We start from the raw sequence: 18099 nt of genomic DNA on the forward strand, positions 1-18099 counted from the left end.
TACTGCCAGAAGCTCGGTCGTGACGGCTGTTGGAGTGGCATGATGCTGCATCTGGACACTGCAAGGTCTCCCTGGTGTTACATGCTGTGGTCACCAGAGAGGTTAACCTTCCCTGTCACCATAATCAAAGGTGAAATGCTACAGGAATCATAGGTGTGCATTTGGGTACGACAGGCAATGAAAAACTGTTCAATATTAGCCTTGGCAACACGTTCAATTGTTGACTAAGCCTTGACCTTACTGAGGCATCTCTGCATTGGTCTCACCTTCTCCATGCCTGCTCTTGCCTGCTGTGGGACTTCTCATCTACCGCCCACTCTAATGAAATGGCCCCCTGACCACCCCCCAGCTGGTTTCTCTGCCTCCAGCCTAGTCTACTCTACATCAATGCCTTAGACATCTTTCCAAAATGCAAATTAAACAAGAAAGGAATGGATGAACTCACTGAACCCAAAGAAAGCAGCTTAAGAAGGAGTGAGTGACTGAGGCAGAGTGTCATTAAAGTCCTTATTTCAAGTTATCAGTTGGATTTGGTAGACCAGGAGGTCATTTGCTACCATAATGAAAAGTTTCAGTAGAGTGGATGGGATGGAAACCGGTCCACAGCAACTTGGGCAATGAGTAAGAGGCCGAGCCAGTGACTAGGGGCCTTCTATCATGTCACCCAGCATGACTGTCAGGATGTCCTCATCTGATCCACACACAAAGATTTGCATGTGCCGGTGTCTTCACACGGCTTTCAAAGAAGAAGAGCTATTCTCAGGGGAGTCACTAATCCAGAGTTCCTGTCTCCACCGAGTACTTACTGAGCAGTTACTGTGCCCCGGAGACTGCTCCAGGAGCTGTGTATGCTGATATGATAACAGTAATATCATTATATAATAAGAGAAATACCCCTGTGGCAGAGGAAGTTCTTAAATCCTTCTCACTCCCAAACTCTGAAAGATGCTGGAACTCAGACACCCACCAGGAGCAGGGCGCTGATGTCATAAGAGCAGAGCCCCGGATTCCCAGCTCCTGTACTCGGGATCTGACTTCCAGCCCAGGTCCTTTGCTCCTCCCTGTGGTGTACGTTCAGTTTTCCGTTGCCTGATTACGGTGGTATTCCTTTAATATCATGCCAAAATGTAACCCCAGTGTCCCAGGATGAATTGCACGGGGACACACCCCCCCCAAAGTGCTTTATTGATGTCTCCAAATGCCGTGGTTTTAACCATGAAGAAAAGCAAATGAAAAATGCTACGGTTTACAATGTCTCACCCAAAAGCTCAAGGGACATCCTATAAGGAACACAAAAAGCCATAAAAACAAGCCTGAGTCCAAAAGATCCCCACGGCTATTTGGAATGTCGTCCTACAGTGCAATTGCTAGATTTTAAACAACAGCTGAAATCATTCCAGGAGCAAAGTTTAATTTTTCCAAACACAGATTAAATGTTCCTTCCTGCCTATGCAAACAAATACCTCCTCATTCACAATACCCAACATCCCTTCTTCTCACAGATAAGGTTCATTTCCCTTGGCCTTTTAAAATAGTTCCCTTTCATCCAAACCTTCAAGCTCCTGACCCTACACATCTTTTCTTTCAGGACGGGAATGGCCCTGACACGCAGAAGTGGTGGGTCCAGACCCCTGTGGTTTGTCTGTAGGACGGACATTATAGTACCTGCCTCACGGAATTACGAGGCTCAGATGAAACAACATGTGAAAGCTGCCTAGCTCGGGGTCAATAACCAACAGACATTAGGAACGATCGAGCGCCTGCAAGGACGCTACTGCAGTGCACGAAACCTATCACCGGGCTTCAGTCTGCGAGCTCACGGTGACACTTAACAAACCACACTGTGGCCTCTGCAGGGGACAGGGGACCACCTCGTTATTCAAAAGCTGATAAATCAAACAAAAAGAACGGAGCCTTTGTCCCTGTTCCTCCACGGACCGACCGTACTTGAGATAACAACAAGCTAATGGGAAAGCGTCTCTTTTAGTTTCCAGGAATAAAGGAAGAAGGAGTGGCAGAGCTGGACGATCACTGCTTGGCACCCCCGATGAAACCAGGACATCACCGCGGCTCTCGCCCGATGAGGAACTCAACACCTTCCTGCCTCAGGGGTCCACCCCGGGTCTGGCCAAGCCCCTGCATCCACCTGTCACTCCACAGGAGGCACAGAGGACAGGCGACAGGAAGCGCTGCACCAAGAACAGTGGGCCCTGGGCAACTCGCCGGGTCCTTGGGCCCTGGCTGTTCAACAGATAATTGTGAGGAAGAGAAAGGGTGTCTCCCCCTAAAGGTCTAAAAAGACATCCAATTAAAAGTGGGCAAGACTAAAGTGGAGTGTTTAGGAAGGTGCACTGGGGCAAAAAACTATAAAGAAATGAAACCAGTGATTCCAGCAAGGTGAGTGGAGCTACTGCTCCATTCCACACACGAGGAAAGAAGGCCTGGGAAATTCACATGCACCTTCCTCCAGGGAAGACCAGGAAGCCCGGAATGGTCGGGTCCCCGTCCTAGTCACCCTCCAATTCCCACAGTGGGCGTTCAATAGGCATCTGACTGCAAACGGATATTCTAAGACAGTGAGTGCCCTGGAGCCCGGGGGACAGCAGCAGAAGCAGGGCCCCCTTCTGTGTGTGTGTGTGTGAGCAGGCAGCCATATGAGGCCACATCTGAAGCAGGACCTGTGACCACGGCAGAGAGGAGGGCAGATGGAAGGGCCCAGCTGGGGGATGGGAACCGCCTGCCCACAGCCTGTGCGTTTTCCTGATGGGTTGTAGGAGTTTTCCTATGCATCTCACAAATGTTAAACCTTCTGGGAAACGCAGTTTCTGATCTGTGCTCTGTTTTCCGGTGGGCAATGGACCAAGCGGCTCTGTATTTCGATTGTTTCATCTGTGCACTCTTAGCCCTAAAAGACGGTTAGCCTGCGGTTGGGGGCAGTTCACACTTTTCTTCCTCTAACAAGTTCAAAGCCGCTCCTGTTGTTTATAAATTCGCCTGTAAGAAGCATCGTTTTTCATTCACTGGTTCTTATTGGGAAAACGACAATGTCTGTTGATCCCAGCTTAATGTGTCTGATTTTTCTCACCTTTTCCTACTTCACCCCCCTGCAGCTGTTCCCACAGGGGGCCGGGGCCCCCAGAGCGCCCCCTTCACGCGTGGCTGGTTCTGCACCTCTCATCCCTGTCTTCCTCCTCAGTGCCAGGACAGCGATACTCATGCCTTCCCTGCCCAAGTCCACCTCCTGCTCACCGGCTGGAGTCCGGCTCCGCTGTGAGACACGGACCTCGTGTATAGCACCTGCTGGCGAGTGCGAATGGTGCGGGCTGCATTTTTCATGACGACTGCAGGATGGAGGCTCCGGTGCAGCCTGACGGTAACGGAGAAGGTGAGCCCCAAGCATGCCACACACGGTTCTCGCAGGTGGTTGTTATGTGACAACCTCTGTTGGAATTGGCTTCACTTACACAGTATTAAGGTACACTGTTTTGCTGCTAAACTAATGAGGACACAAGAGACAGTGCTCATTTCCTGTTGGAGTTATTTTTTAAAGCAGCTGGAAGAATATGTTCATTATTATTTTTGTGTGTTACTAATACATATTACTGTGTAGCTCCTGGTCCCTTCCATTCTCACAGTGTGGTGATGATGGGGCCTGAGCTAAGTGTTCCTGCACTTCTGGACCTCCTGCCCTCCCCTCCGAGAGCAGAAAGACGGTCAAGGAGAACGTCCCCTCTCCCGCTACATGTGCATGTGTGCGTATATTTATATATATTATAAGGGAAGGAGACAGATGCTGGTAGATTTCCACCACAGTGGCTGAGAGGGGACAAGACAGCAGCCGAGCCTGCTAACTGTGGTGTCAGCTCAGCCTTGGGCTATCACCTCACACCATGTAGGACCTAGCCTGAGCCTCTGGCACCACAGGTGTTCGCGGGCTCTGCTGCTCTTCAAGATCTTCGGATAAGAAACAGCCACAGCTTTCTTTAAAACTAGTATAAAATCTATTCACTAATTCTGATTCTGCTACCATCTAGTCATGTTACCTTGGGCAAGTCATTTACCTTCTTAAATTAGCATTTTCTGCCATCTGTAAAATGCGCTGGTAGCAAAGTCTGTTCCTAAAGCTATCTTACAGTTGCGTAATTCGTTGAAACTATGGATCTAAAATTTGGATCAAATTAACTACTCATGAAACAAGAAAATATGAGGAACGTTACTACAGTAAAAGAAAACATACTCTTAGAGGCATCATGTGAAAGGGGATCATTTTTCTGAAACCAATTAATATAAAAAACAGCCCACGGTGTGTGTGTACGGTACACTGTTCAGGTCAACTCGCCACAGTGAATGAGTCTTCTGAAAGAACAGCAATGTCCTTTCCTGGAATAGTATGCCCTTTGGAGATAAGTGATGAGGGACGAATTCTTTCTGTTAATCCAGTTTAAAGACAGGAAATAACTGATTAGAAGGAGAAGAAAACGTAAAATATAGAGAATCAGTTTGAAGCAAACTGATGGGAATTGAAAGACAATTTCTTCCTTAAATCCTTATTACTCCTTAAAAAAAGCCAAAAGTCTTTCTCGTCGCAAGTCTGTGAAAGTCACATTTGGTATTAAAACAATTTTCATTTCTTCAAAGTGGGGTCATATTTGGGAAAGTAAATCTTGATTCTAGAAAAGCCCCTTTTAGATCCGAGATTTTACAGCTGGACAGAGCGAATCTTCAAAGGCCCCAAGGAGGTAAGTAACACGACAAGGTCACACATTTAGCCTCTGATTCAGCTCTTCTGGTTTCCATCGTAGTTTGTCTGTCACAGGCTGGATAAGAAACGCCTGAGTCATAGAATGAACTAGAAGTGTGTGTTTCCTCTGTTTATTCACTCACGTGACAAGTGCGTATGGAAAGACGGCTGTGCCAGACCCTGAACTGATTCTCACGGTGAAGAAAAGGGGCAGGAGCCTGCCAGGACAAAGCTTACAGTCTGGTGACAAGTGTAACAAGTAAGCTGACAGAGAGTTACATCAAACACCAAAAAGAACCTTGAAGGAAAATATGGACGTGATGAGACTGCGTGAGAGAGTGGTCTAACTTAGATGGGGACCCCAAGAAAGGCCTTTTCCAGGCAGTGATGCTTAGACCGAGAACTGAGGATGGGTAGGGAAGCCAGGTGGAGGGGGGAGAGTGCTGTCACAGAGGGATTCTCGACCGAGGGTAGAGCATGTGTGGGGTCGTGGAGGCCGCAAAGGGCCCGTCGTGTTCATGCCCACATGGCTGGAGGACAATGAGTGAAGGGCCAGCGTACAGATGGAGAGAGAGACAGAGGCCAGACACGAGCGTTTTAGAGTTTTCCCTTAGCTTCTTTTGGATTCATTGAAGACTTTCAAGCTAGGATGTGATCTGATCACACTGTGTTTTCAAGGATCGCTCCCCGGCTGCAGAGTGGATCGGACAGAGGCAGGTTCAGGGCAAGAGGCCAAGGCATGACTCCCACGTTTCCGGCATTGGGTGGAGGGAGTGAGCCCTCGCTGAGACGGGGAAACAAGAGTCCGTCTGCAGGGAAAGTCAACAATGCAGTTTGGGATGTTTTATGAGATCCCTGTGAGCCATCTCGTAATGTCCAGTAGGGAGTGGATGTGTGGATCTGAAAGTCAGAGATGTCTAGAGTAGAGATAAGCATGTGGGGGCACCAGTCTGCTTTACCCTGTATGACAGCTGCCCCTTATCCTGACACAGCTGGGAGCTTTCCGACAGAGGAAGCCCCAAAGCCCCCAGGACGTGACTGCACGTCTCTGCTTCTGCAGAAGCCCATGCTGCCTACGGTGGACACCAGCGGTCTTGGCTGGGGCCAGGCCAGGTGAACCTGAGTCAAGGAACAAGTATTTTGTTAAGGACTGCACAAAACTTTGATCATTGAAAATTTTGCTTAGGTGTGCCAAATCCATCTGTCTTTGCCAAGCGCCTCTATAAAAATATTTTTGACCTCGACTACAGATATTTGCATAAGGATCGCCTGCCCCATAGGCTTTGTTAGCTACACTCAGAAACTCGAGTCAGTAACCGTCACGCTGAAGGGTTTAATAAGAATGGAAAATAAGGGAGAGCCACGGACATCCAAAGACAGTTCAGCAAAGCCAGGAATCTGTTCTTCCACATCTGATTATCAAACAAGCAGATGTAAATTAAATGAAAAACAAAAATAAATAGCCCTTGAGACACCAAGAACTAGGGCAGTAGCCAGACTCTCCATCTGAGACTAATTTTAGTTACAGGTTGAATCCAAAACTATTAAATGTTGAATTAGGTTGCAATGCCGAGTTCCACATCCCAGACAAACTCAAACTCTCTTTAGACTTTTGGAAATAAAAACACAACTTGGGAGCCAAGAGGGACAATATCACAAAACTGATCCCCTGCCTTTTCAGCAGAGTTAATGGTATGAAGCCTTTAACAAACAGGTCTAGTAAATTCAAAACAACTTGGATTCTACTGACTTTTTTAAACGTTATCTAAAATGCCCCAATCAAAAGAAATTTTATCTTGGTGGGTAAAATATTTAAAAATCCTCAAACTTCTGAATTTGAACAATCAATGGAATTTTGACAGGGACTGGAGAGGGTCAAGAGGTTGAATATAGTAACAAATAATAATAACATAGTAACAATAATAATAATGAACCCTAACTGCCTGCTGGAGGCCAGGACTCAGGCTCAGCATATCTCTCCACTGGAAAAAAAAACAAAAAACAAACACTTGGAGGTTGACCAGTATGCCCCCAGACCTTGGAAAGTGTAGAAAAGGCAATTACTTAACCACAAGTACTCAATATTTTCACTTATAAAAGGTCGAGGTTAATAAGATGATCATGAGAGCTACTTAGAACTCAAATTCCCAATAACGAGGGGACCAATAAATTATTGGTCTCCTTTTGCTTGACTCAGTAATACTAGTGCTTAAGACAACATACAATGCATCAAATGACAGAAGAAAAAACACTTAAAAACAGAAATTTTTAAAGTGCTTATTTCCAGAGACTGTCAAAGGAACTTTTTTAATACAGCTATAACAATTTTCTTGGCTTCTTCGTAAAAAAATAAAGCCAACAATCCATTAACTGAAACTACTTTAAAAAGAGTTCTAAAGCCTATGATAGGTAACCACAATAAGACTGATTTAGATAATAGGCCTTGCGGAAAAGTGAATGAGACAGAGTAATCAATACAACTTAAAAACATCTTCAAAACAGTCACCATAATCTGGATGGCCCTAGACTTTCCTGTTAAATTCAAAACGATCAATATTAACTAAAAGTTTAGCATCTCATATGCTTTCTAGGTACTCAGGATGAGCTAGAATGAAGTATAAGCCCAACATATTTTTAAACTTCTATTTATTGAGACTTTCAAACATATATAAAAATGGAGGAAATAGTATAATGAGACCTCACCCAGTATTTTTAACATTTGGCCAATCTTGTTTTATATATAGTCCTGCTCAACCACCTCCCATTTCTCTGGCATATTTTACATTAAATATCAGACAATGTATCGTTTGATTTCAGTCTGTATATTTAACTGATAAGGACTTTCTTTTAACATAACACCATGCCATTAATCTCACTTTATAAAGTTAATATCACCCGATACATATTCTAATTTCCCTAGTTGTGCCCCAAATGACTTTACGGTTTGCTTGTTCAAGTCAAATCAAAACAAGGACCCACTGCTGTGTTGTCCACCTCGTGAGTCTCTGGTTCTCCAGGACCCTCGCCCCCTTCTAGTCACGTTATTCATTTGTTAGAGAAATCACATCATTTGTCCTGGGAAACGTCCCACTCTCTGATTTGGCCGATCGTTTCTTTCAGTGAAACTACAGTGTTTAGGGGCTGCAGAGGGATTCCCCAACCCTCTGTTGTAAAGACCCCGCCAACCCCTAATGGTCTAGCACCTAGAGGACTGTTACCTGGAGCCAGTAGAGGTTTCAAATGGCGTTTTCTAATTTTATCATGTACTCTGAACTTATTAGCTAGAATCATCTATAAAGAAAACCTTTCCCTCATCAACTATTCATTTACCCTGAAATGCATTTCATACGGGAAGAGCACCAGAAACATTTCATCCTTTCTCGTGGTGACCTTTTAGAATCATGGACTGATGCACCAGCACTCTCCAAAGGCGACCAGGGAGATTTAAAAACTATAATAATAATTGTGAACTGAAGGTTTTTACATAAGGATGTGTGTCAGTCTGCTTCCGTCGTTTCCCAAGCTCTGTCAGTCTATCCCACGTCAGTGGCCCTGCGCTCTGTGGACACGACGCATCGTCTGGGACATTCCCCCGTCAGCACAGCCCATGTCCCAGCTTATCCACGGAGACTCCTGCCCACGGAAGGAGCCCACGACCTAGTATTTAGGGACCACAGTCTGGATGCTAGAGTTCTCTTCGCTACTTCTAGGCCTTTTCGGTAGATGAAGCCAAGGAATATGACGGTTTTAAAGAGAAAACAAAACCGTGACTTCTCAGTAGATATGTCTGTTTCAAATTTAAAAATTCCAAGTTCATATTTAACTCCATTGGTTTTATACTTGTATTTCTTTCTTATGCTCCAAATTTTGGACTCATTCCTATGTGCATTGATTGATTTGGGGGCTGGAAAATCAACGAAAGTGAAGTGACTTTGCTCACACAGATCTACAAATTAGGAGCCTTAAGGTTTCACAAACGGAAAGTGCGTCCGATGCTTCATTAATTTAATGTTCAGATAGAAATCGAGAACAAAAACAATCTTTGTAAGCTAAGAAAGCATCAAATAAAGAAGGACGTTATTTTATACTCATTCAATCTCTGAGTTACTTTCAGTGGTGGAAATATCTGGGGAATATCTGAACCATCAGATAGAAAGCTGCTCGAATAAAATTGTTAGGAAACTTCACTCACATCGTCCACGGCGTGGGCCACTTCTGCAGACACGGAGCTGCGGGGATGAAACAGAATTTAAAATACAAATATTCTTAATATCCACAGTCTTCACAAATTGTATTTTTGCTACATCCCCGTTTCTTTTTTTATTTTCTGGTTCTTTCCACTCACTCTCTGTTTCCCCAGCCTCTGGATTTATTTCTTCCTCCCTCTTCTGTTTCCTAACATTTCCTTTTTGTCTCCACATCTCTATTTTTCGTTCCTCTTCTTAATTTTGTCTCTCCTCCCTCCCTTTCATTTTCTCTTGAAATCTTTCCTCTTACACTTCTGCTCTATATTTCATATTTTCATATTCCCTACTTGCATGGTATGGGAGGGATGGATAAGTCTGTACTTCACTCTCTCCCGCATGCACAGCCTTGGTCAGAATCCTGGGAGTATTGACACAGAAGAAGAGTTATACCCAAGTCTCTGCCTTCAAGGTCTTGGGTATTTGGAGGCAACCTTGAACCCAGAAAAATGCCACATGTTTCAGAACAAAACTCAAATGAATGTAAACAATATAAGAGCATAAATGAAAGTTGATGAAGCCTCTGTGGACTTCGGAGAAGCTGAAAGCCCAGAGTAGCACCGTTCAACAGAGCATCTTGTAATGATGGGAACGTTGTGTCTACACTGTCGAAGCAGCAGTGCTTGACAGGAGGCTGAGGCAACTGAGAAACCACATTCCTAAGTCTCCTTAATTGCTATTCATTTAAATGAAAAGAATGTGGCCAGCAGCGACCTTACTAGGCGTGCAGAAGTAGATTAATAATGTGGCAAAAGCACTCTGTAAATGCCGTTTGAAAAGCAGGTTTGTAGAAACACCACATTTTAGGACTAGTATTACACTGTTGTACTTGACTCTATTTTTAGGTCCTTTGACAAGTGGCAAATGGCTACCAGTTAACCAAGTACAGTAAGTACTAAGCCAGCAAAATAAAAGACTCGAAGAAAAAGAATTTCAGTCACCATCAAAAAGATACAAATCGTTAGTTTCACATTATAGACTGACCAAGGGCTTCCTAAAGCCCTTCTAAAGTCAAGTGCTAAACTGTATAATATAAATACAGGTGAGATTTGAGCAAAGCCCTTAAAGCAGAGTCAGTTTGGGACAGGATGAAGGGAGGACCCTAAGGTGAGGAAAGTGAGGTAAGCACAGGAATTATAGAGGCAGGAATGGGCGATGAGTGGCCAGAGGGACCCACTGATGGACTGACCTAACGGAAACAGGGCAACCTCCAGGAGGTGTAGGACTTGGAACAGGTAGGAGGGCCTAGAGTTTGTTATTAATGTGACTGGGATGGGGGCGGCGATTTCGATGGGGGATTTGCTCCACTGGAGAAAGAAGTACGAGTCATGCTGAGTATGGTTTTCAAGTAAACATTCAGGTAAATGGATTTCAGATAATTCTGTGTTATTCATTATCACCATCGAAACTTTCTCTAAGTCAGAAACACCAGCTAACTCAACACTAACTACCTTGCTGCACCTCTGAGGGTCTCTGCAGTAAATAAAGAAGGAGGCCGCCCTCTGAGGTAGTAACAAAGAGAAAGGACCAGCGAGAGCCTGGCCCTGCAAATCTCTAGGAGCAGCCTGACCCCTCAGGCAGCAGAACCCCTCTGATGAATACCTTGCTTGCCCAGACATTCTGGCCACATTCAAGCCACTTTCCAGAGGGTCTGCTAACCTTTCATTATTAGAAAGGCAGCTCATCCAGGAAAGAGAAACTTTATCCACATGAGAGTACCCTGCTTTGGGACCAGGGCTAGGAAAACAGGAGACATGGAAAATTGATGCTGTTTCTATATTTTTTTTTCCTTAAAATACACACACACATACACACACACAGCACAAGCAAATTACCTCTTCTGTGAAACTGGATCATCAGATTCATTATCAAAAGGCAGCAGAGGACGGATCCGACAGTGAACTCTGATATTCCCTTTCAGCTGCTACAACAGAAAGTTCTACCTGTGAGCACAGGAGCAAGACTGAACTGCTGAACTATTTCCTCAAAGAACACACACTGAGTAACATTTCCCCATCGAATTTCCTACTCATACCTTGACTTTTGAAAAAATCCCTACTAAGTAATGAGCAGACTGTGTTATTTCAAGCTTTTTAAAATTCATACATAAATTTGTTCACTTGGCAAATGATTATCACTCGGTAATAAGTATCAACAAAATACTTGTTTATTTTTGAGGAAGATTGGACCTGAGCTAACATCTGTTGCCAATCTTCCTCCTTTTTTCCCTTTTTCTCCCCAAAGCCCCAGTAGATAGTTGTATGTCACAGTTGTACTTCCTTCTAGTTGCTCTGTGTGGGACGCTGCCTCAGCACGGCTTGATGAGTGGTGTGTAGGTCCGTGCCCAGGATCCGAACTGGCGAACCCTGGGCCACCAAAGTGGAGCACACGAACTTAACCACTATGCCACTGGGCCGGCCCCAACAAAATACCTTTTAATGGCATCCTGGGCTAAATCTTTTAGGCATTTTGAAGGATTTTCTGAAATTTGGCACTTCGCTCATTATCTGGACCCTCTAAAGGGTTCATCTGAGTAGTAAGATGAGGTGATGTTGTGGAGACAAAAACAAAGAATAAGAATCAACTAAACTACTACATAGTTTAATGATAAATCCACACTCTTCCTGGGTAGAAGGAGGGGAACTAACAAATCTGAGGATTTATGTTATTCTGTGAATATGTGTCAAAATAGTTAGGGTTTAGTTAGCCATGTGAGTGATGGTTAAGTTTCTGCGGGCTGTGCTCAATTCCTCCAGTGACAAGGAATTTGCTGTCTCCCGGTGAGCTCTAACTGAGTGCTGCACAGTTCTCTGGCTCTGTGCTGACACCTTTTACCCACCGGCCGTCATGACTTTGGGGCCATAATGAAGAAGTTTATTTCTCTTCCACAGGCCAGCTGGTCAGAACTCAACCTCGCTCCCGCAACCCCCGGGAACCACCTCCTGCACCCAGCCCCCCCTCCAGCCCTCACGGTCATGCTTGCGTCTGCCATTGTCCTGAAATGGCTACAATCCTTCTGGTCTGCAGCATCGCGTCTGGAATGAGAAGCCCATCTCTCGGTGTGGGTAACAGCCCAGAGGGGGATGAGGCTCACTGTCTCTCTGAGGTTCTGATGCTGTTCTGTCAGTGCAGCTGGGCAAACTGGTAGCTTCCTCGGCAGCCACTTCACTAATGACCTGGACTGTGCTTGGGATTTGCCAGCTCAAATCCTAAGTCACTGGTGCCCGGGGAATTCTGGACCCGCCCTCCGGGAGCTGTCAGCTCCTCCTCAGCCCCTCAGACCGTGGAAACATCCTCGGGAAACATGAGTGACATCAGCCTGGGTGCAGATGTGCCAGAAGCCTAAAACTACCCCAGGCTGGAATGCAGAGATCTGTGGGAGAAGACGTGGCCTGCGAAGGGAAGACTGGGCTGAATCACGAGCCAGAAGACAGACGTAGGTAAAAGGGGAGGGTAGGACGAGGCGAGAGAAGTCAGGAGAAAGTAGGTGAAAGGTGAGGTCAGGTGACCTGAGAGGTCACCACACCTGTGGAGTGGAAAGGTGTCCCCCTTGCAGAAAGGGAAGGCCACCTTTGCAGCGCGTGACAATGATGCCACACTGGGCCTGTCGTCCGAGCTTTTGCGGCAGATTGGCAGGAGGGTCCCTGATAATAACAGCAACAACAACAGTCTGAAGACGGTGTCAACTCCAACACGTTCATTCCTACTGAAACTCTGCTCGTGGCCTCGCTGACACCGTCGCTGGTGGGCGCCGTGTTCTCCAGCACCACCTCCACACCCCTGCTGTGAGCCGCGTTTCCTCCATCCGGCACCTGCGTACGTGGCGTTTTGTATCCAAGCCAGGCTGAGCCTATTCCTCCAGCCTGTTGAGATATTTTGGGATGCTCTTTGCCAATCGATATATTTGCCATCAACCCCTTTCAAATTTGTATCCTCAAACATGATAAACACGCCTTTTTGTCTCCCTCAAGATGCTCACAAGAAGTAGGCTCTGGAGCCTCGGGCAGAGCCCAGGGGACACCCCTAAAAACCGCCTGCTGGTCTTCTCCGTGCGTGGGCCGCTGGCCCAGGAGACGCGGCCCCTTGCGGGGAGGGACAGCCTGTCCCTGCTTTCCCCCGTCTGCAGATGCGTGCCCATATCCAGCGGGCACTTTGCCCGTGAGAGCTGGTGCTTGGCTCTCGTAGTGACATTCTGCCCTTTCGTGTGATGCTTTTTTCAAATGCCTGGCTGAAGACCAGATGCTCTACAGCTATCATAATTCTTTGACTTAATACTTGAAAAGGAAATAAGAATATTTCATTCTCATAAACTCCTGCTGTTTCCAGCGAGCAACCCCTTTTTCCTTTAGCACTCGGAAACCACCCTTTTAGTAATCCACTCTGAAATCTCGTCCCTGATTTATGGCAAGTTTATTCAACTAGTGGTGAAATACAGCTCCTTTTACTTTTGGAAAACTGAATAAATGACTTACACTGATTTATTTACATGCTCTTAAGGCGTCTTTGGTCTCTGGGATCCCACAGATATGAGATCAGCAGTCCTGTTGTATATTTTCCAGAGGCCATGGAGGGCAGACCAGGAGACCCAGACTTCACTGAGAACATGTTGGATCTCCCACAGGCCATCATTCCGTACTGGACTTGGTTCCATCTCAGGAAGGTCCGTGTGGCCCCTTTCAGACTCCGGGTAATAAAAGCTGCTTTTACTAAGGGACTTCTGGAGTGCGAGGCACTCACTCGCACCTTACTTAGTCTTCACAGCAGCTCAGAGAGGCAGCACCACTGTGACGATGGGTAAGAAAATGCACCAAGAGACTTAAAAAAGTGCCTGATTCACAGTAAGCACCCAACACTGTGCTCTAATGTCCGTGTGCAGAGCCACAGCCAGATGTGCCTATAGAAGAGCTCTTCTCAGACACGTTAATGACCAGGGGACCTGTCAGCACAGGGATGGGAGAGAAGCTCAGGAAAGCAAGTTTCCTGGGCTCCAGGTAAATGGAATTCAGAGAGATGGGCCAAGGTACAACCACAGAAATCAAATCTCACAGAAGCAGGGTTCGTCAGACAAATCATCGACTTTGGCATCCTCGTGTTGGAAAATAGAAACCCGAGTCTGAACTTTAAACTTCTCGAGATCTCAGACCTCACTCCTTTGAAGAAAGTAAGTGGGAGAAAGCCTTCGGATCCTGTTAATGGACGGGAAGAAAGGCGGCTGACCAGCACTGGCAGGGGAGGAAGCACACGGTCCTCCATACCACCTGGGGGTCTCTGCAAACACCCCCACCCCACCCTTCTCACTTCTCTCTTCCTCGCACCTCACACCGTAGCTCAGCTGTCCTGACAGGTGGTCCTGGAGGTGCTGTCTGATCACATCCTGCCTCTGCATTGCCTCCAGCCTGCCCCGGGCCACCGTCCCCTCTCGCTGGGACTGTGGGCTGCAATCGCTTCTTACCTGTCTTTGCCTCCAACAGAGCAGTCAGATCAGGTCACCTGCTCTCACCTCCAGGCCCTGTGTGGCCTGGCCCTGCCCACTTGTGCCGAGCTCCCACCTCACGCTCGTCGGCCCTCTCTGGCCACACCAGCCCTCCCACCCCGAAGCAGTCCTACTAAGGGCTTCTGCACATGCTGGACGGTCTCCCTCAGGTCTCTCCCTGCGGTCACCTCTTAGCTGGATCTCTTCCCACAGTCGCCTCTTGCTAGGTCTCTTCCCACAGTCACCTTCTAGATGGGTCTCCCCCGAGCACCCGTCTCTGAACCACCAGGTGAGAACGTGATGAGCCGCCCACAAGGGATGCTCACCACCAATCGGTTGTGGAGCAGTTTTCTCTTCTGCTTCTCGAGTTGATATCGCTCATTCATTTCCCATAAGGACCGCTCGAGGTGACCTGCCTTTGACTGCCACACTGAAAGAACAATTTTACCCAGAGTCAGAACAAGCTTTTACAGGACACGGAGCCATCAAATGACTTCCAATCACCACCTCAAAGTACAGGAGATTTTTAAAACCAGTGAGGTCAGCCGGGGTTGTTTGTGGGGCCGGAGGGTGTGCTTCTGCCCTTTCAGGGGGCTATGCACTAACCCCACCGACTAATAACCAACATGGTCCGTTCAGCCGTCTTGGTGCCACGGCCGCTGCAGGCTGAAATGCAATCACTCGGTGGACGTCGTCAAATCATCTGAATGGCAGCCGAACTGTCTACTTACTGGAGGTTTCTTCCGAGAGACTGGGTGTGGGAAGAGCCCGGGCCTTGAGGGAGGACCCTGGATGTGACTTCTGGTTCTGTCAAGTCTTAGTGGCGACTGTGGGCCACCACTTCCTCAACGGTCAGGTAAGGACAATGACGCCTCTCCTGCAATGATGCTGTAGGATCAACAGGACTGGACACAAAAGCCCAGGGCCTCCGTGTGGGTCCCGGCCAAGCCCCACTGCTGGACACCTGAATGCTAGATTCAGTCTGGTAGCCCCGGAACTGCCCGGGTGAGGTCTGGGCACGAGTGAACTGTCTCCAGAATTCCCACTTCCCGGCCCATTCCTGAGAGCCAGTGTGCACGAGGCACCTGCAGGGGGTCAACAGGCCGCTTAGTCAACACGGGGCCAACACGTCCTGAGGGAACATGGGGCTCTCCCTCTCCTCCCTTCCAGTTTTCTATAACACACTCACTTTTCTAAAGCCTAGGTATACTAGTTTCATAAAATAACATTATTGTCCCCTTTCCTGGAGCACGCGACTTAGGCATGCACACACATGCACACACGGACACACATGCACACACAGGCACATGCACACACATGCACACATGCACACAAGTGCACACACAGGCACAGCAGTCACATCCCCCGAGAACCCTCAGGGAAGTCACTGAACTGAGTGTACTGAAGAGACAAAATGAGACCCTCGGTACTCAAGTTATTTAAATAAAATATGTTAGCCTAATAGCAGAACAGTAAGATTTGTAAAGTTTGCACACACGTACTTTCAAATAAGAGCAGAACGAATAATTCTGCACATCCCCATCCTTATAATCTGCTCCCTGGTGGGGCCGTAATGAGCACTAGGCAGTGGCAGGGAGGACGGGGTGAATTCACACGGTGCTGTCCGGGGCAGGGGTTAAAACTACCGCCAGACACCTTCCACCGGGAGCCTGACATCGGATAAAGATGATAAGCCCGTCATAACCAAATGGCGACCAATCTGCCGGGGAATTCTCAGAAATACAGGAAGAGTTAATCGACAGAACAACAGCTGACACCAGGCTTTAGGAAAACCCGACACCGAAGACTCAGTAGGGACACAGGTTCCAGCTTAGGGACAGTGTCAAGGTCAGGAAAGTCCTCCGAGGTCACCCAGAGAACAGGAAAACCTCCCTGAGGGGCTCAGGGGCAGGGAGGGCTGGAGGTAGCCTGAGGATGGTGGCACTTAGTGAAGGCAGCGGGTCCCTGGGTATTTATTCCGCCTGCTGAATTAGGCACCAGCAGAAAGTCAAAGGAATGGAAACAAATTCTAGGCAGTCGTCACCTGAACAAAACCACAGGGTTCTTTCCTCAACGTGGATGCGCTCGTTTTCAGTCAGGGTCACCGGCTTACCTAGCAGAGCCTCGTGGTGGAGCTGTGCCCCCTGCACGGCCATCACTATCTCAGAAAGACAGTCCTGCTGCTGATCCTGGCAGTTTCTGAAAAGTTCCAGAGAAGAGGAATGCAGCTCCTTTATGTCTTGTTTCACTTTCTATAAAATAAGCACACAACGAACACAGTTAATAATATCAATCACACAGCATAATTATACAATAATTAATTATGTAAGTGTCTATAAAATAAGAACACGGCCACACAGTTCAGATAATCATACATTAGTTTATCATGAACTAAATCTGTTTAAAGCCAAGTTCTTCATCACAGACAATGTCACTATCGCCTGTGGAATGTTTAAATGATATACATGCCCAGGCTCACTTGCAGACACTCTGATTCAATAGATCTAGGATTTGCACTTTGTGAAGCAGTGTATGTGATTTCATATATTTATGTATTTAAAGTATTTAAGAAAATCAAGTATTTCACTAATTTCCATAGGAAGTACAGCTCATTGCTCAGTGGAGAAGAGTTGGACGTAGGACATCTTTCTGTCTGCTGTTTACTTCCGTGTGATGTTGGCACGGTCCCATGGTCTCCACGTCATGACATGGGAACAAAGCTCTAATCTATTACCCAGACCACCTTCTGGAAGCCAGATTATCATGAGCACGTGGAGAGAACAATGCAGCCCAGGGAAATCTACTTACCATACAAATGTGCATAACAGAATTCCAGGTACGTCTCCCAAAGTTTTTAGAGAACTTTGGGAACAATGCAACTGATAAATGGTGTCCTTGACGCAATATACTCTCTCTTCCTTCTGAAATTACGTGAAGGCTTCTTGGCATGAAGATCGACAGGTCCAGAGAATGAAAGACCTGATACTCTACTGCTTAACATTCAACACCAAATACTGAAATCTTGAGATCATAATAGAACTGAAATAGATGTTCGTTGTTTCTTTAGTTTAGTCTTTTTTTTCTATAAAATGGACATGACTTCCGTATGTTTGGGAAACATTTTGATAAATATCAAAACTAAATTGAATTACAGGATTTTTATTATATGGGATGCAGATAAAGTTACACATTATTAAAAGATGGATTAATTTTACTCAGACGTGAATAAGAATTCATTCTATATAAATTCATTCTAAATACTCTAAAGCAATTCATGGGGAAAAATAAAAAACCTCTGAGGGCCGATTAATCTTGTTTACAGATGGTGTTTTTATTGTAATAACGACCTGGATTTGTTTCCGTCTAGTTTTTTTGCCTGGTCACATTGTTTATAGCAAAAGATGAACAATGGTCTCAGCCAGAGGCATAAAAATACCCTGCACAGACTCACCGTGGAGAACCGCCCGTGTAGCACATGGAATAACAACTTTTCTTTCTGGAAACTATAGTCGTTTAAAAGCTCTCATTTGACAACATACTGAATTAGCTCTGTTCAATCTGACACATGCAAACCAGTGTCTACCATTTGACATTAAAATAAAAGTGAGAACAGTTTGACCTACAAAATCAAACTCCCAGGT

At 46.3% G+C, this 18099-nt stretch overlaps 1 protein-coding gene across 1 annotated transcript in view; it reads right to left on the reverse strand.

Annotated features, from left to right (window-relative positions):
* KIF25 (kinesin family member 25) overlaps nt 1-18099 on the reverse strand; it is a 50830-nt gene that overhangs the window by 22571 nt on the left and 10160 nt on the right. The window contains 4 exon segments of the mRNA XM_087424953.1: nt 8934-8970; nt 10821-10909; nt 14785-14888; nt 16572-16710. Coding sequence (XP_087281079.1) covers nt 8934-8970; nt 10821-10909; nt 14785-14888; nt 16572-16710 — 369 coding nt within the window.

Source organism: Ceratotherium simum, chromosome 38 (genome assembly GCF_057802395.1).
Source record: "Ceratotherium simum simum isolate JZ-2026a chromosome 38, ASM5780239v1, whole genome shotgun sequence".
Taxonomy (NCBI): domain Eukaryota; kingdom Metazoa; phylum Chordata; class Mammalia; order Perissodactyla; family Rhinocerotidae; genus Ceratotherium; species Ceratotherium simum.